This window comes from Phaethon aethereus, assembly GCF_964289735.1.
Source record: "Phaethon aethereus genome assembly, chromosome: 4".
Classification (NCBI taxonomy): domain Eukaryota; kingdom Metazoa; phylum Chordata; class Aves; order Phaethontiformes; family Phaethontidae; genus Phaethon; species Phaethon aethereus.
Window position 1 is genome coordinate 75,153,834 of NC_138578.1, and position 20,308 is coordinate 75,174,141.

Below are 20,308 nucleotides of genomic sequence, written 5' to 3' on the forward strand. Positions count from 1 at the left end.
CCACTCTCAAAGGTGGAATTTCTGCCCCCTCCAACTCTCATGAAAAACTCACATTTACTCAGTCATGATGGAGGTCTCCTCTACTCGAAGTTACCTTTGAACATATTTTATCTGGATTGAACACATCTGAACGACACAGCTACCAGTGCAGAACATTTGTGCTTTCAACAGGAGGTTATAGTGTTGCACCTATACAGACTTCACATCACTACTTATTTAGGCATTAAGAAACATTCAGCAAAGCCTTAATAAAACCATTTAATAACTGGAGTAACTGTAACTAACTCATTTTCCCAAGGCCACAAAAGTGGTAGAATTGAAGCCAGTATTTTCAAATCTGGCTCCCAGACTGGTCCATCCTTACCTTCACTTAATTATGAATTTAGAAAAATATGACTTGCCTTTAAGTTTGCATCGAGGTGCGACAACAGCAGATCCATGGAGACCCATTCTTCATGCTTTCTCTGTAGTGTGTGGAATTATGTCCACTGTATTGAAATACCATGATAGAGCATAAAGCAAGTATCTTTGAAGAATATTACAAATACATACATATATTCCTCAAATGCAAAAGGATTTCTTCTGGTGTCTTGACGTAGGATTTCAAAATAGAGAAGCATGTCATATTGACGTATCTCTATTGTCACTAGAGAATAAAACTGACCGTCTTCCCCATTTACTACTGAAAACAAATGCTATGAAATGAGTTTTCTAGCACCGTTAAAAATCTCAGTACTTTCAAAGTGTTCCTACTCTAGAGAAGCTGGGATCTGCACCAATATTTGACAATGTGACATCAACTAGTTTTGCCATCCCATGCCTCAATTTGTTGAGATCTCCAAGTAGAAATTGCTAGTGATGACATACACTGCCACCTTGTGTTATGGTTTAAAACTGAAGAAGCCTGAAAAGTTGGATTTCACACAAGCATCCAGCTTCAGCTGTTTTAACAGCATTTTTGTTTTTCCACAGCCACTGTCCCACATGAGAAGCTTCTCCACCTTTACATAACTAAGATCTAACTCAGGCTAACAGATGCAAGCCTCCATGAGCCAAGAAACAAAGTTCATTCTTCTCCACTAACTGATGTGGGTATTTTCAACAGTACGTAGTTTTGCAGACAGTTGGTGCTAAGTGGCATAAATATTACCTTTTAGGTTTGAGATGTTATTCCTCCAGCACAAGCAAATAAATACATATGCTACAATACTGCATTGACAAAAAAGTGAGGCTAAGCTATTAATCCCTTCCTCAACCTGAATCTGAAGAAGAGTAATAGAAGTTGCCCCCTTTATGTTCCTGGACTATATTTAAGAACAGGTATTCTGTCATTCCCTCCTCTACAAAAGGAGTCTGAGGGCTCATTTACCTACAATGGCTGGGTATAAGCTGAGCAACTACACTCTGTACCAGCAGCACACACTGGGATAGAAGCTCCAGGACCAACAAGAGGGACATTGAAGTTGTAGCTGTCTCAGTGGTCTGTAGCCAACCCAGCCCTCCTGCTACATCTGGGCCTCACAGTGGACCTGGAAGCAATCATCCATTAAACCTCCTCAAGTCCCAAGCTGAGTATAATTACACTGTGCCTTGCAAAGCAGTCCCAAGCCCACTGGGTGTATCACAGAAAATATGTGTTAACAAGTACAAGAAAGAAAAATGTGGAATGGCTCTGCAAAAGGACATTTGCGGGCTTTGAAGCTATACTGTCCTTTTAAATACACGCTGAGTGGAAATTCTCTTTTGTTAAACAAAAAACACACAAAAAAGGGAAGACCTCCTTATAATTTGGGTAAGTATGGTTATCTGGAGGTAAAAAGAAAGCTTCTGTTGCCTCTATTCTGAATAGATAGCACAGTATCAGAAACACTTCTACAAGTGCAGGATCTTTACACAGATCCAAATCCCAAGTTACCAGTTTTCTTCCATGCTAGACAATACTATGCAACCTGTAAAACATTACTATATTAACTATTTACATGATAGTGGCATTGAGCCTACCTACTTCATTTCTGCACTGACATTAAATTGGCAATTTTTGTATTACCATGTTTCTCACAAATTAGCTATTGAAATAGAAGCATTACAGTAATTCACAGAATTCACAAACTTAATTCCAGCATTCTGCAGTTTTTCTTTATCTAGCAGTTTTTCCTATCAGGTGAGCTGGCAAACAAGGAACATGCTAAAGTTAAGTAGCATTCACCAACCAATTCTGACACAAGATGAAATTTAGCCTAGAAAACCATTATTTTTTTTGTATATTTCTTTTTTCCCTTTCCCCACCCAAGCAGAAAAAAGCAAGACACAAGTCTTCTGCCATACTAATGTATTCCATCTTTCAAAAAGAAAGACATGATTTTAATATTACTTAACAATATGTTAAAAAAGTAGCCAGTTAGGCTTCAGTGTTAATACAATTATACACTCTATAACAGATTTGATAGTGTGAGTACTGTTCTTTTAAATTTTCTCATTCTGCAAGTATTCTTACACAAGCTGGCTACAAGTCAGGAAAAAAAAAATCAAAACACAAATAGCGTAACTTGTACACTCTTAAACAGTAGATTGTGAAAGAACTGAGGAAATACTTGTCCCATAAGAGCCTCTTTTTCATGAAGTCATGTCAGGAGAATTCTGGAGCAGATGAAAGCACAGCTGACTAGGTCCATTCCTTTGTCAGGAGTCAGAATGACAAAACATAGCTAGATGCAGAAGTGACAGGAGCCACTGCAGATGATGCAAACTAGTATTTTGGCCTCCACCCAAGCCTAAGCAATTTAAAGTCTCTGAGGCCAAGGCATTCAGAAGGAGATGGAAAAGAGCTATTGTTCCAACTCCAACGGCATACAGCTACAATCAAGTAAGTCTCACTCACAGACTACAAGCACACAAGCTAACAAATTCAGGTAGAAAGTGGCAATTTTTCAGTCCGCAAGAATTATCAGGCCAAAGGGTTCAGTGCAGATCCACACAGCACTGGGGACAAGGCAAGGCAGCACTGGCTCAAGACCAGAGAAGCTCTCAGCACAGCAGGACAGATAAGTGGAGTTGTCATTCATTGATTCCTGCAGGGTTCCCTCCCCGTATTGTGTCATTTCAATGTGCAGCAAAGGTGGTTTTTTTCAAGCTAAAATTGGACCAATTGATGGAAAGTCTCTGCCTTGTCTGTCTGGCAGAATCCAAGCAGAATCTGAAAAGAAAAAAAGCAATAAAGTGAAACCAATATACTTAAAATTAAACCACAGGTGTTATCCCTCTTTTGAAGAGCTGCTCTCATTCAGAAGGATAAAACCTCTTAAAAAACCATACTTGAAAATAATCACTTGTCCATCATTCACATACATCATAAACCAGTTACTCTTGATAATGCAGTGGATTTAAAGTAAGTGAACCAAGTAGCAAAGAACACTGCATGTTTAGCTGCACAGAAACTAGCTGAACATTATCTAGAAACAGAGCTGACCTTGCTGTGTTTACCAAAAACCTTGCAACAGTAAGAATGACTAGTAGGTAACGTGTAAAGCAGAAGCACCAATGGTGTGGGGCACTGCTGCTTCTCTTCTGACTACAGCAAAGTTATGTTTGAGACAAACACCTAGGGAAAGGTTTGTTTATAGCACAGTAGATAAGTAGCCTACATGCCTGGAAAAAGCACCTTTAGAACAAAAAAGTCCATTTATTAGCTTTCACTGAACACAATTTATGGAAGAACTTTTGAAAAAGGTTGGCATGTGCAAGTATTTCAGTGACAGTTAATTTATGCTGAAGTCCTTTATTGAGGCAAGGTGTAGTTTGTTTAGGCTAAAGGCTGCATGACAGCATCAAGGTAGTGCATACCCCTCTCTGGAAGGCCATACAGCTTCTGTAACAACTGAAAGCCAAAAAAGGGAGCAGACAGAAGGAGCGAAATAGGAAAGGTACAGTGGAAGGTTAGAAGAACTAAACTTATTTTGTTCTTTCTAGGCTAAAGTTAGAAGTAGCTAGCAAAATTAATTCTGAAGTCACGGTGTAATTAGTGTATCCATCTATTATGTTACTACAAAGCAAGAAGAAAAGGTGATGAATTAACAAACTATCAATAAACAGTACGAATTCAGTAGGCCTGTGCAGCTCATTGCCATGGAGGGTTATTAAAACAGGCAATTTTGCTAGCCTACTAAGTATTATGTTGGAAATTATCAAATTCTAGAAAACATATGCATTAAAGGTGTCTTCACAAGATTAAGTAACTCTTCTTCTCCCCTAGAACAACACCTATCAGGGCATTTCAGACACCTTTTCTAAACAGGTATACATAAAAAAAATGGGACAGTTACACACACTTCCTAACAGATGACAGTAAAGGAGCAGATTACACCAGTTACTGAATTGATTATAAAACAGTACAGTTAAAACTTTTAACTCTTCCTTTGGAATCACGTTTGACAAGTTTATCTCCAAATTTCAACTGCACTTCTACAAATAAAAGACACTGCTTCATTCATCCTTTTGAGAGTAGAGAATTGGTGAAAAGAACTTTTCTATTTTCTTGTTACTGATACTGCAAACTTGAATGAATCTAGGAATATTTCATGAAACCCATAAGCCCAAAAAGGCTTATGCTATACCAATACTTGCACTATCTAATATATGCCACATTTCACCTATAAAACCCACATTTCAATTTAAAAAAATCATTTAATTGGCACCACTCAGAAAAATAATTTTTAAGAATAGAGAGTACATACTTTCAAAAATTTCATCTTCTAGTACATTGTAACTCCATAAATACTCACAGACATATGCATTTTGTACAGTAATAATAAGCAGCACAGAGAACCCGTTGTACTCTGTCCTTTGCAAGACCCAGACATACATTACACCCCAGGCACACAGACTATCAAACTATATAAATTTAGAAAAGAACTTGAAATCCATATTGAAAGCCCTTTCTTAAAAGAACCTACCCTTTAAACAAATGGCTTTAGTTGCTTTGTGAAATAATACTGTTGATTCCTAAATTATTCGGTCACAGGAAACTGATTTGTAACATTTCAGATTTGGCTATCATGATGAAAGGCTTACTAGCTGTATTAATGGGCAACTAGCACACCCAGCCACCACTAAACAACACAAATTTGAGTAGATTTCAGTATTATGGAAGAACATGTGCTACATTATTTAAACATGAGCTGTCAGCACATATTTGAGGAATTTAAAGGCAACTAATGTTAATGCGTAAATCCCAAAACCAACCAAAATGCAAAGAAAAGTTTCACAAACACACGTTCGTATTATTGTTTTACTGTCTTTGCACTAGCATAAGCATCCCCTCTTTATGAGTGGCATAAATAATATCCCACAGTTACACCATCTCTACCTCAAGTGCAGTATAAAATTCCAAACTAATAGCTCCCACAAACAAGAAAGAAAACATAATGAACAAACCTTTTTGAAGTATCTGTTCTGAAATTTAAAATTTAACGTTTTACTTGTTCAAAGCTGAACACCTAACATAGCATTTTTAGTATTTTTTTTTTAAACACTAATCAATATTTGGTCTGTGTGGATAATAAAAGGAAGATTCATGCAAACTTCGCTTATAGAAAAAAATGGTGAGGATATTCTGAAAGCTTTGATGAGAACCTGAAGGACACACAGATGATTCTGGCACTCATTTCTGTATTTGTGGTACTCAGCTACAATCTGTGCCCATAAGTCTACAGCTTTGGTGATTGTTATAGTATTCAGAACATCAGCTGTAACAGGATTTGCTATGTTACAACACAGGGCAACACAGGCTTTTCTGCTAGGAATTAGTTATTAAATTATTTCTTGTGTGTTTTTTTTTTTTTTTTAAACTACGGCATATGGGAAGGAGCACAAGAGCTTTATGCGTAAGGATTACAGCACGTTACCTCTTAAAATACTCCACTTCTCGCTCTGTTTCATCCATTTCCACACTGTCTAGGTCAATGTCTTTGGGTAGAAACACATCATCTACAAAGGAAAAAGGATGACACTACGTTAGATGCCATGGGGAGGAGTGAAGAAGAGAGAGAGAAGCTTGAAGAAGCTGCATTAAAGATGTTTTTAGAGAACTGCCTGAACTTTATCAACTCCTGATTATTCATGTTTAGTCTGGATCAATACAAACTTATAATTAGACACACACTTCTTAAAAGCCCTATACCTCTGCTCAGCCTTTAAGGAGTCACACTAGGAACATGGAAGAGATGAATCAACAGTAAATTTACTAACTTCATGGGCTGCAAAAGATGCCATAAACCTGGAATAGACATCAGAATGGTCAAATTATACAAAAGGCTCAACGAATCAGATCGCTAATAAATAGCGTTCGACTGCCTAAAATTTCTTTGCCTTACTACTAAAAAAGCAGCTTTAGAAACATTTTTAAAATGGTATTTATAATAAAGAAAAATATTTCAAGAATTCTGGGTTTGTAGAGGTCCTGTACTCCCTCTGGGACATAATCATCAGGCTGTGTCTGCAAGAGTCTAAGTCATTCTACCTAGAACTAGGAATTTTTAAAATGTTTTTTAACATATTTTAATATTGACTGAATTTAGGCCTCAGCTATAGCAACAAAGTCTCTTTAAAGTCTATTTGTATATTGCACTGTCTCAGTGTATGGTTCTGTTCCATACTTTAAAAAAAAGCATAGACACGCTTGTAGAAACCAATTTGAGCATTTTCCTCTTAAAGTCTCTTTTCTTACTACATATATACTGCAATCTTTTATCTGAAGCAGCTTCAGAACACATTCCAAAAAGGGTGAGACAAAGAAACTAACCGAAAGCACTAGTACATATCAGGACTCTCCAGAATCCTTAAGATCACAAGAACAAACGACTCTTCTAAAGGGATCCCTGGTAGTTCAAAAGTTGCACGTCTTTGCTGTGCAACTAACTTCAAAGAACCAGAAAGCCCTATAAACACAGGGTTTCCCTATACACCTAGTTTTCTTCAGTCTCTTCACAGCAAGAAGTTAAAATACCCTGCTAGAATAGATTTCTTTAACAAACAAGAGATCACACCAAAAGCAATAATGTTCACTGCCTTAACACTTCATTTTAAAACTCAGTTAAAAACAACAAAACAATCCAAACTTTGTTACCCTCTTTTAATGTTCTTTCAATTACCCCAGTTCTAATTTCTTTTTCTTAGTTCATTTTTTGTGCCTCTGCTAATTTGGTACATCAACCTATGTCTTTAAGAAATTACAGCTAAATGAAAAATTGTATACTACAGTATCTTTCTTGTAGTTCTAAAGTCAGAACTACTCAAAGTGGCAATCCAGTCCCGGCTCTCCAGAGAGCAGAACAATTATCTCTATAAATTCAGAAACATGTCCTTATGGTTATTTCCACATTTAAAAAATTAATAAGGCCACGTGCTGGGTCCTGCATTTCGGTCACAAGAACCCCCTGCAATGCTACAGGCTTGGAGAGGAGTGGCTGGAGAGCTGCCTGACAGAAAAGGACCTGGGGGTGCTGGCTGACAGCCGGCTGAACATGAGCCGGCAGTGTGCCCAGGTGGCCAAGAAGGCCAACAGCATCCTGGCCTGTATCAGCAATAGTGTGTCCAGCAGTAGGAGGGAAGTGATCATGTCCCTGTACTCGGCACTGGTGAGGCCGCACCTCGAATCCTGTGGTCAGTGTTGGGCCCCTCACTCCAAGAAGGACGTTGAGTTCTGAAGCGTGTCCAGAGAAGGGCAACGAAGCTGGTGAGGGGTCTGGAGCACAAGTCTCATGAGGAGCAGCTGAGCGAACTGGGGTTGTCTAGCCTGGGGAAGAAGAGGTTTCTCTTCCCCAGATGAGGGGAGACCTCATCGCTCTCTACAACTACCTGAAAGGCGGTTGTGGCAACGTGGGTGTTGGTCTCTTCTCCCAAGTAACTAGTGACAGGACAAGAGGAAATGGCCCCAAGTTGCACCAGGGGCGGTTTACACCAGATATTAGGAAAAATTTCTTCACTGAGAGAGTGATCAAACACTGGAACAGGCTGCCCAGGGAAGTGGGGGAGTCACCATCACTGGAAGTGTTCAAAAAACATGTAAACGTGGCGCTTCAGGACATGGTTTAGTGGGCATGGTGGTGTTCAGTTGATGGTTGGACTTGATGATCTTAAAGGTTATTTCCAACCTTAATGATTCCGTGATTAGTTTTCAGAAATTGTAACTATACTTGATTGCAGCAGCAGAAAACAATGGTGAGGGACAGGGAGGAAAAAAAGATGCAGGAAGCTACCTGAAGTCTCCTACAGTAAACACTGTCCACCACCATGCCCCTTTTTAATAGTTTTTCCTTCAAATGTCTCCAGTTTTCTCTTTTTGCTCCTAATTCTACAGTTTTGTCTTACTCCAATGACTGGAGTACATTCTTCTTGGTAAATTAAAAAAAACCCCAAACACGCCACAAAACAGTATGCATATGAACGAAGGTATCAGAGAAAAGGGTTCAATGCTGTATCGCTGCTCGATTGATACGGAATGAAAACACTGAACCCAAGAAGAGTTAAAAAGAAAGACCAGTGGGCTGACTCAACCCAACCATGAAACCACAAAGACAAAGTTGGGCTCTACACCTTGCACTTGCAACAACCAGGAATTTGGTTTATGTTTTTGTAACAAAGCTTAATAAACATAAGTATTCTAAAACAATGTCAGAGACTGCCAAAGGATTAAGGTCTCATATCTTCATGTGCTTACCAGACAGGACAGCAATGAGAAATGCAATATTAAGTCATTCTGTTGAACAGACATTTAATTTATGCACCGTTACCACAGTGATCCACCTTTATCACTGGGTGATCCCAGACAAATGAATAGGTGCTCTGAGCAGACAGACGTCCGTACTGCAAAACTGCCGTCCCAACTGGCAGTCCCGGTATGGACCAAGCATGTGCAGGAATAAACTGGTGCGTAAGAATGGCAGTTAGATTAGCGTGCTGACAAAGCCAACCGGCTAGCACTGCATGCGTGCCTCAGCTCTGATATTTGCTGTTAGACATCTTCAGGAAAACAAAAAAATATGTTGGGACAAAGTAATATTCATGTGGAGAAAACACTCAATATTATCAACTAATTAACATCCCACTGTAAGTTTTCACTCTGGCAACTAAAAAAATAGTAAATTAGTTTTTGTATTTGCTTTACCTGTTCATGTAATTGATATATGAAAGGAGTTATTTCCACTGAGAAAAATGCATATTTATGTATGAACTATCATTCTTTGGCTGCAGAATCCCCATACCTTCCTTGCTCAAAGAGAAATGCCACCTTTAGACTATACTCTTAATGTTGTATGAGAAACAACCTTGCTTCTAAAGAAGTTCAAAATGGATGTCAGCATACTATTGAATTATTTTAAATATTTAAGCAAGACAGGCTTTACAGAAGAGACTGGCTTTCTTAACTGACAAAAATCCCATACAAAACCAGCAGCATATACTAGTTTATTCATTCTTTAAGCCATCCTACACCTCTTAACTAAAACTATATGCATCTCCCAATTGTTGTAATTACAATTACTTGAGTTTTCCTGACATCCGTTTTTCTGTTTCTCTAATTCACATTGGCAGGAATGACTGAAGATAAAGATTTTAAACTTCTGTACTTAACAATAAAAAAACCCCAAGTTCTTCAACTTTCTTATACACTTACCAATGGAATTGTTGACTTTGTCCCCTTTTTTCTTCTTGTTTTTCTTGTTCTTGCCTTTTGGTTGAGGAGAATCTGCAAGTATTAGCTTACTATTTTGTTGCTGTTCACTTGGTGAAGGGGATTCACTTGTAACAGGTGCTTTCTCGTCCTTTACATGGTTCAACTGTTTTTTGTTGTTATTGTTTAATTTCTTCTCCTCTTTTTTAGGTTCCCCAAGTGTTGGGAGCTCTGCTGCTTTTGCTTTGGATTCTATTTGGTTTCTGGTTTTACTCTGAATCTCAGCTGCTTTGGGGGATTCAACAGGCTTTTTCACTTGTTCAGCACACGGTTTGTTTATCTGCTTTAGCTTCTGTTTGCTGTTTCCTTCTTTATGTTGATGCATAATATCAAGCAGAAAAGAGAGGGGCTCATGCTGCTTTACATTCCCCTCTTTCTGATAAAGCAGTTTTGAGTCTCTAGTGTTTACAGGATTGGATAGTTCACAGCCTGTCTCTGAAACCGGCCTCTGCTCTGTATGATTCACATGTCTTGACAGTGAACCAGAGGAGGTTTCCATCTTTTCTGACTGCTCAAGTGTACCATTCTGAATGTCTTCAGGTGCATTTGGGACAGATTCCTTCACTGCCTGGCAGTTTTGAGTAAGCATGTCCACCTTCTGACAGTCTTTACTTGTTCGTTCTTTCTTCTTTTTCTTTACAGCCCGCAACTGCTGAAGTTCTTGAAGCCTTTGTAATTCTTGTTTCAGCCTCTCTTCTTCTTCTTCCTCCCGTCGCCTCTGCTCCTCAAGCAACTGGTGATGCTCCCTCTCCCTGGCTTCTGCTTCAAGTCGAGCTTTTTCTTCAAGCTACAAAGTAACAATAGGTTTATTGAAAGTGACAGATACTTCAGAAATTAAGAGTTTTAGGGATTATTACTACTTTTCTCTATGAACATTATAAATCCTAGGATGGTATGAACATACTTAATCCAGAAGTCTGTGCAGCAAGCAAATAACAACACGAAAGCTGCCCTTTGAAATACATTAAAATCCTTTCTATGCTTCTTTTTTCTATGTTTCTGTAACATATTTGACTGTTGATCTTCTCTTTGCTATTGCTAAGCCTAACTCTGTATCAAAGGTTTCTACAACCACAAAAACTTGCTGAAAACAAGTTCAGCTTCTCAACAATGGCGTGTATTACTGAGGTAACTCAGGTTTGCATCATGTTGCATCATTTACCTGTTCTCTTGCTATGGTAGCAGAATTGCTCTGTTTCAGTGTTCATGAACATTAAGGAAGAGCAATCATTAAAAACATTTTACAGCAAAACACTAAGCACATTAAAGCTACATTAAAAGTTGTCAAAAATAATAAGGATGGTAAAGTTTTCTGTTGTCAGCCATAAATTCATTAACCACATGAAACAAAGACACAAGGGATTTTTTTCCAGCTATTACTACAAATGCCTAAAACTTTGCTGTGCAGCATTGATCTTGCATCATTAGCAAAATGGAAGTTGTACACTGAGAACAATCATGTGCATTTATTTTCTTGCACATTTAGAAGTGCCTGTATAGGATTTTTTTCACAGAAATCATGCACAAACCACTATGAGAATCTTCCACCACTTCTGCTCAAATTGCATTGCAAGAGCAAAGTGAATTTTGCAAAGTGAATTTTATTTATAACTAACTCACTAGCCCTCAAGTTTCTGAACAGTGCTACAACACTACTGCAAGCAAACAAATCCACAAAAAAGAAATATTTACAGTGCTGTCACACAACATGCTTACCAGAATTAAAAACCATTCAGCAATCAATCTTATTGTGTCTTTAACTTTATACCTAAGGCTGATACTTGAACTGCAGCAAGAAAAGTCAATTTTATTCTTATTCAACTTAAAAAAAAAAATCCTCTATTAAGTCAGCAAATATTGTTTTCAAGAAATAATTTCACTGTTACACATTTGAATTATTTAGAAATGTTTTTGCCCACTTCCATTTGAAAGCAACCTGAAATTTTTTCTTCCCTTCTCTGCAGCTTGCCACTTCACTCTGGTTTGGGATAGCCCTTCATACCATCGTGTGGCACAGCACTTAACCTCTTTCAATCAGAACAATAAGATGCCCAGTGCAATCGTTCTAAAAATATCAAATCTTGGCTTTTCTACTCTCATAAAAGCACTGTCCTTACGTTTCCTGGCTTCCTACAGAGATACTTCATCATAACCATTATCCCAATAAAGAAACACTAGTTTTCTAACTTCCCCCACTTTTAAATGTCAATTCTACAAAAGAATAAAATTCTTAACATTTCTGACACTTAGAAATAGCTTTCTAAAGTGTGGGAAATTCCAATATAAAGCTGGACTTGCAACAAAACACGTGGCAATGACACTGTGAGAAATCTTCCCAGTCTACTACATACAGCCTCAGGTACCGTCAGAACAAATAAGCTAGCTGTGTATATACAAACAGGCAGTGTACCACAAACTACACAGAAAACAATTATACCATTATTATAAAGTCAGAGAATTTTTACAAATTTATATTAAAATCATTCGCTTTGTGATATCTTCAGTGGTGATTCTTTAAGCGGCCTAAATTATCCACTCGTGACATCAGTATACCATGATATACTTAGAGAGTGCACAGATTCTAAAACATGAGGTCTAGGAAAAACATACTTTTATGTCTTACCTTTCTTTGCTTATGTCTGGCTCGCTTAGCTGCCCGAGAACTGCTTACTGGTTTGGTTTCAGAGCTGTTTATAAATTGTAGCAAGTCTTCCACCTTTCGATGGTCAACAACACTTTCCCTTTCAGAGATCTGATCTGGTTTCTTCGGCTGTTCCTCCTTCCTTTTTGTTAGCCGTAACCGAAGCTTTTCTCGCATCTCTGCATAATTTCTACTGGTTGGCGCAGCTGGAGGCTGAAGGACACGAGACAAAAATGCAGTGACTAAATGTAAAAATTTCACTGATGTAATACTTTTGAGATTTTGATGTTTTAGAGACCTTCAAATAATTTGGAAGGTCCAAACTCCTTATTGTTTGTATGCATACCTAAAGGTGCATTTAACAGGCAACAGACCTGTAAGACTTGGTGCTCCCTTCTGAACTGTATATTCCAACTGAAAGAATGACTGTTCTCGCAGAGGAATGCACAAGTGAGAAGGCAAAGAAATGCCTTTAAAGCAAGGAAGGATATTTCCATATTCTCTTGTGATCAGATTTGAAAATTTGAAAGCAACAGACATGTGCTGCTGTTTCCATTTTCTATGAAGTCTGTTTCAGAGTTTGGGCCCCTGAGCTGCAACTGTGAAGGCTTGATTACCCTGCACGGAAGCGTGCCAGCACACCTCCAGCAGAGTCACCTCAATAACTTGTTAACAGTGCTGCAAGTTGAATCCTTGCATCATGTTTCATATCTGTATTCCCATCATATCTGTATTCCCATCCCACCTCCTGCCTCTCAACTCCTCGTTCCTCCTCCCCTTCTGCTGCCTTCCCCTCTCCCCTCCTGCAACAGATCTGGTGCCCATCTGTTTGGGGCTACACCAGTTCAACTCATTAAAGCAGCAAAACAAAGCCTATTGACTTAAAAATCCTGTAGTGTTCTGCCATTTCAGCAAAATGAATAACTTACTGTGCAGTCGGATGACTATCAAAGACAGATCAACCATGGACATGGTGGGAACATGCAAGGAGAAACGGGATCCCCTCCCTGTCCCTTTCAGCCACAGGGCAGGGGCTTTTACTTCACTTCAAGCCCTAAGATGACACTGCATCTGATCAAATACATGGCCAATAAACTGAACTTTTACATCAAGTAGGAAAATACTGCCAGAGACTCAAATTCTACTAGTTAACTGATTATTAAAACAGACTATACACAGATTTACAAATGAGGCCAGCAAGAAAATTAAATTTTAAGTTAAGAAAAAATATAATGTGGCAACATAACAGCTTTTAACACTTGTGTAAATGAAAAGATATGACTACAAGAATTCACTAGACATGTTACTGGTATGAAGTTAACTTAAGGATGCTTCTAACAAAGTGTTAAGTATTAAAGAACATAAGGGAAAAGACTTTGTATAACCTGCATGCTTTAGATCTTCATAATTTCTTTAAAACATCCTTTAAGTACAAATACAAGTCAGTGACTATCAAAATGCACCAGTAAAGAAATTTGTTTGTAATACTGAAAATGGGGAAAACGCAGTTTGTGTTTTCCTTTGATAAAAGTATAATTTAAACTTACACTGCCTAAGTTCTAGGTAAGAATAGTTTCTTTTATCTTTCTAAAAAAAATAGGTTAAAGTGAATACTTTGAGGATTCCTATTTTTACAGATGGGAGAATGGCTCATAAATTGCCATGAACATTAAAAAAAAATCCTATATTACATGTACTTTTACTCAAACTCGCCGCATTATTTATAATTACACTACTACAGATGAGTGCATGAATTTTGTGAAGTTATTTAAATAGCTCAATGCCCCTGTTCGCAGTTTCAGTCAAATATGGCATCTATTACCCAAGTCAGCTGCTTCCTAAATCTTTTAGTCATTTTTATTGCTCTTGGATTGCTTTCAACTGGAAAGGTTTGTTTCAATTCTTCATTTCAAAGAGGAGAACTTCTTTCTAACCACGCTCCTTTTACTACTTCTCTTGAGCAAGCTCCAATGCCACACCCTTAGTTGTAATCTAATAAATCACATGCAATCAATGATGAGTAAGTGACAAAAAAGGAAATAAAAAAAGAAAAAAATCCAACAACTTACTCCTCCATGGCCGAAGAACTCACAGTAACAGCAGTCACAGTATTTTCCTTCCTTCTGATTTGTGGATGTTGAGGTACTGGAGCTATGCTCTGAACAGCTGTCTTCATCTTGGCTCTCCTCTCCATCATACTGTTGGTGATCGTATGTGTTACTGTTCTCACAGCGATGGCCCTCACAATCAGGATCACTATGTTAAATTAAGAAAAAAGCTTATAAAACCTCTACATTATAATAAATATTTGAAAAAAAACATATACAGTTACATGTACATCTACCAGGAACAAAGACTCTCAAACTGGGATATCAGCCACAAGTGATGCATCAAATCCTAAAGCCTTCATCCAGTAGCTTGCAAATGGAGATGCTCAAAACCAAGCAGCAAGGTAAGATGATACATGGGAAAGCGATTTATAAACACCTCATTTAGTAACTCACTGAATGAGCAGTCTAAAGAATGAGTTCTGGAACTGTTCTTCCCGGCTTTACACAGGTAAAATAGTTTCAGAAGTATTTTAGCTTTAGATGGAATGATTTTGAAACTGCTACCCATCTCTTCACTTGTGGTCTGAAAAGAGCTGCGCAGCTGCAAAGTACTTATTTCTAAAAACCCCTGGTTGCAGATAGATTTTCAAGCTCTTGACTTAAATTAAAAAAAAAAAAAAAAATCAAGGTCAGCAAAACCAAAAATGTTCCCATTACCCTGTTTGCACCTTTATTTTCAAGAGGAAATACTAGCATGTCGCTTCAATAGGCAGGTACACAGCAGTTTATTCCCTCCAGAGCTCTGCATAACTGCGCTCAACACATCTACTGTCCAGTTCTTATAAAACTGATGTGATCTTGCTCCAAAAGTAAAAAGTTTTAAAAAAACCTCACTCATCTAGCATTAGTATTTCTTTGTTCTCATATTAGAAAGATGAAAACAGACTATTATCTGTCTTATCTGCAAAATATATCTGAATTTTCTTTCTAATCTCATTTCCCACCCCTCTACCCCCCTGTAAGTTTTTCAAGAATTAGTGACAAGGACAGAATGAAAAATTGTTCAACTTCAGTGTCCTAGCTAGGGAAAAGGCATGCAAAACTGTTGCACATAACAGGAGATATTGCCAGTCAGTGCAAACATTCAGACTAGTCAGTTTGGGCAGCCCTTCCATCACTGTTCTTGCCTGTTGGGAGTTTGCATTACAGTGCCCAGTGGCATGGTGGGGTAGCATGTGCTAGAAGTGACAGACACGATTCCACAGAAATCAAGGCTTCATTAGTTCTGTTGCTCAGTCGCTAGATTGAAAGACTAGAGCATAAAGCAGTTTTGCCCATTATAGCACATCACTGATTCAGACAGACTGCACTAATTGTTTCTGGGTTCTCTCCCAGTTCATTCCTTATGAACTAAAATTACTTTATGATGTTAGGACCTGGAGATGATAATAAAAGTTGGATTTCTATTGCCTTAAATAGCCTATATTCAATTCTCTCCCTGTACTAGGTAAGGAAGTTTCTTTACAAAATTGCAATAGTTTCTCAAGCATGAAAGAACAGTTACTTATTTTGTGATATCCTCAATAAACCCAGTTGATAACAGAAATAAGGGCATTTTTAGAAGCACTTCAGGTATGAAGTTATCTAACTCTGCCTAAATCTCACATCATCTTCTGAAAACTACTGCAGTAGCCACAAGACTACATTCATAGCAACCATGACCTCAGTCCTACAGGTGACAGAGTACTTGGAGCAATGACTCAACTGCTTTTCTGTTATGCCTGCACTCATCAGAGATATTGAAGAGTTGGCATCATTGTCTGTCTGCCACAATACATAACACTACCAGAAGACAGCTCCAAACTCCTCCCAAACCTCCAGAAATCAGAACGTCCTTCCACACTACAACCATTGTATAAATGGTGGGACAGGTACCTAAGAAGTCTTAAGTGTAGTCAGGAAAATGTGTTACTATGTGGCAGGTTTCAAGACCATGTATGAGCTTTTTATAGTTTGAGCTAAATAAATCTGTCAACAGATTCCTTCAGACTCCTACAAATACGTTATAACAACAGGTTTGTATCTCAGCAGCAGCAATCACTACTGGCAATGATACAGTAAGAAACAATAGAGCTTGACTTATTTATCCCAGGTCACATTTCTAAAGTGAGCGAACATTTGTTTCTAAGCCTCTAAACTCAGTAACTAGATTCTACAATGGAAATCATATTTGTGAAGTCTCATACCAAGTTACATGGTGAGTATCTGAACTCTGTCTCATTTTCTGAACACTGACAGCTCTTCTTTCACGCTACAGCCATTGGCAAAGGAGAAGAGGTATCTGTATTTTAATTCCCCTTCTATTGTAAAAAGAAATGACAACAATAAAGACCACAAACTTACCTGCAGACACTTGGTGGGGCACTTACAGAGCTGTCTGTGGTTGAAGTAGGAGGTGCAACTGTAGTAGGACAAAGACCTGAATGAGGATCCACAAATCCAGGGGCTGTTGCAGCAGTTTTGGGGAAAGAAGCAGCAGCAAGATTTGGAAGATGTGGTGTAGAAGCTGGGGACAGTGCAGCAGGAGACAGTGAAGGAAGGGATGCTAAACTGGTAGGACTATTTCGTGGTGCAACTGGTGCAGAATGTCTATGGTCCTCTTTATTAATACTGTGGAACACTTCACCTAAATTGGGGGAAAAAGGAAACCGCTCACAATTAAAAATAATTAGTAAGTCTCCATTAACTACCCACACGATCATGCAAAGTGCTGGATGTTCTCAGCTTCTGTAAAAATCAACTGTATTTCAACATCGTTCTATTACTAGTTCCAAACCTTAACATCAAGGTCTTTTACAAAGTTCTTTTATCCAGGAGTACAGAGACTGTAACTCAAGAGGAAGAAGAACAGCAATTAATGAAAATCATCAAGATACATAATATTACTAAAATAAACACACATAAATCTTTATGGTTAGCTAAATGTACTGGAGTTAGTTACTAAGCTGCGTGTGCATTACAAGTCCTTACCTATTGATGAAGGTCTCTTGGATGATACTTTGAATTGGTTGCTGCTTGACTGCACTGTAGTAGCTGTGCAGGAGACGGAAGAAGTGGCAGAAGAGGTTGCCATGACAACTTTATTAGCTTCCATAAAGGCATCCTGGAAATTGTACAGACATTTCTTCTTTGCAGCATTTTTTTTCTCTTTGCTGTCAGTAACTGCTGTTGCTTCATTGCTAGATGTAGCAGGAAGTGCTTCAGGTCTTATTTCTGAGAGTGCTGGTGCTAATATATCACTCCCTTCAATTGAAACACACAGAGTAATTAAGAATCAGAATTACAGAATTGGTTTTCTGGCATTTAGAATTAAACATTCAATAATTTAGATGCAGACAAGCAAGGATATATCGTTAGTCTTAGCTTGGTTGGATTAGTGAAGACACCCTCCTCCTTCCTCCCCTCCCCCCCAGACAATATAGCTGTAACAAAAAGTGCTAAGAAGTCTCAAGTCACAAATCTTAAGTTACAATTTTAAGAACACTACTAAATGTGTGTTAACAAGTGGCAAAGATGCTACAGAAACCTTTATCCACTTCCAATGTAAAAATTAATATGGGACACGATTTTACATGCTAAGTATAGAAGCTTCAACACCTGGAGTCCAGGTTAGCCATGCAACAATGACAAGCAGGAACAACATATCTTTCTATTAATATAACATCATAAATCCTATCTTTACTTATTGGTCATTCCAGCTAACTACAGTAACACCTTTGTGATCAACCTTCCACACAAGCTTGCCACTAACCACCTGTTGGAACAGCTATCCATAACTACATTTGTAAGTGGATGAGCTATGCTACTAGGCAAGTTTTCTGGAGGTTTTAAAAGCCTTTCCTTTTAAATATCACTGTAGCAGCTTGACACAAGTTAGCAGAAGATCAGTCTGAGAAAAAGCCAACACAAAAAAAACAAGCTTCCTTTTTCATACAAGTCAAATAAAATAAAAAAAAGCAATTTAATATTTGCTATGATGTGAATGGAAAGACATATATCTATGTTGTTATTTCTCCTCTATTCTCTTTCACTTTAACCATTAGTATTTCCAAAGGCTCCTGGCTTAAAGTGATCTTTTGCTTGATTTATGCCTCTGTCTTTTTGAATGACAATGCAGTCATCTCTGCACATTATAAGAAGTAGGATGTAGTACCATGTTACCAGTGCTCTTACGACCTTGTAGAAAAAGAACAGGCCTTTGTGGCAGAACACCAAAAGTTATTTAAGTTTCCCCTTAACTCCCACTTCTTTTCAGCCCTACACTTCTGAAGACAAATACCTCTACAATGACTGTACGTGAAAAATAGCATGTTATTCTTTCATCTTTAGCATCCTCTCCCCAACACATAAGAAATTATTTTTCAATTTTCAGCCCCACTGGAGTAGAAATGGCAGCAAATCTCTGCCAGAATCCCGTCTTATAAAACCATGATGATGAAACCTAGCACTCCTGGAAAAAAGTGCCACAATCCATTTCAAAACATAAGGCTTTTAACTAGTCAGTGTGAAGTAGTAACAAACCCTCACCAGGAATTGTATCAGGCAAAAATGTAGCAGGATTCCAGTTCTTGTCATTCATCATCTCTGACCCCCAAAGACTTATAAATTTAGAGCTATTCCAATCTGGAGTGCTCCCAAAACAGCTTGGATAAATATGATCTTGGAGAGATGCATTGAATACTTGATGCTTGTTTGTATGGTTCTGAACTGGAGCTGGCGGTAATGCCTACAAAAATAAAGAGTATTTTACTCATTAATATTCTGTTTGCTTACACAGTCACTCCAACAGCAATATTCAAATCATAGTGTTTCAATTGTGAAAGGCATTATAAAAAGCTAAGTGTAATAAAGAATACTTCCCAGAATGATAAAAAGACTGGTTTGTTGATTTTTAATGCAGATAATATATTACACAGATTGTATGTATATGGATATATTTTATAATCACAAACATTGCTTTTAGATTCAGCCAACTGATGAATACAAAAAGTGTTCTCCAAAAATACTTGGGTTAATATATAATGGCAGGCCCTCATTTTTCATTAAAAACAGTATTTGTATGAATGCAGAACTTGCTAGGAATTATTACCTTTCAAAGCCCAAGATGCCAAAACCAATCCTCTGTGAAATGACAATCATTACCACATAAGACAATCGTGATAAAGGGATTACAAACACTTCATAATTGAAAATAAGCATGGTAGAAAAAGAAATAAAACACTTATTATTTGAAACATAATTTTAAAATTGATTATATTCTGCTTTTTTCATCTACAAATATTAACAGGTTCCTGACTTAAAACTTAACAGGCAAGGAACATACCCTTTTATTCTAAGAACCAACTCGGAAAGAAACATGAGGGAACACACACTTTTCTTGTTTATAAAGGCAAGTTGTTCTGGCTCACCCCATTTCTTCTAGCTGAAATTGTTTATTCACATTCTAAAATGTAACTTTCTTCCAGAGACCTTGAGCAATGCAAGCATTATGTTCAATTACTGTCACCTTTAAAAAAGGCAAGGAAAAGTTACTTGTTCTATTTTTGCACTAGATTTGATGCAATGAAAAGCTACGCAGAAGTAGATACAGATATTAAAATATCAGATGAGTCCAATGACATTTCAGACATGAAAGTCTAAACACTCAAGGCCAAGCAAACTACTTACATACCCAGTCTGCTTTTTCTATACAAAAGGATTTTCATTATCTGACTAATGGTGAAGGTGGGAGGGGCTGGAATACCCCGCATAAGAGAACATTCGTATACATGAGTACAAAGAAACATTTCACAGGGCAGAACAGCCTACCCATGATGAACCAGGCGTGATCCA

General features: G+C 37.9%; 1 protein-coding gene across 1 annotated transcript in view; it reads right to left on the reverse strand.

The window, feature by feature from the left end:
* Nucleotides 1–3,099: 3,099 nt before the first annotated feature.
* FAM193A (family with sequence similarity 193 member A) overlaps nucleotides 3,100–20,308 on the reverse strand; it is a gene marked incomplete at both ends in the record, with an annotated part of 84,374 nt that continues 67,165 nt past the window's right edge. Inside the window, 8 exons of the mRNA XM_081999465.1 lie at nucleotides 3,100–3,193; nucleotides 5,901–5,982; nucleotides 9,668–10,511; nucleotides 12,348–12,578; nucleotides 14,435–14,621; nucleotides 16,820–17,102; nucleotides 17,447–17,719; nucleotides 19,004–19,202. Of these exons, the coding sequence (XP_081855591.1) occupies nucleotides 3,100–3,193; nucleotides 5,901–5,982; nucleotides 9,668–10,511; nucleotides 12,348–12,578; nucleotides 14,435–14,621; nucleotides 16,820–17,102; nucleotides 17,447–17,719; nucleotides 19,004–19,202 (2,193 nt within the window). The remainder of the gene's footprint in view (nucleotides 3,194–5,900; nucleotides 5,983–9,667; nucleotides 10,512–12,347; nucleotides 12,579–14,434; nucleotides 14,622–16,819; nucleotides 17,103–17,446; nucleotides 17,720–19,003; nucleotides 19,203–20,308) is intronic.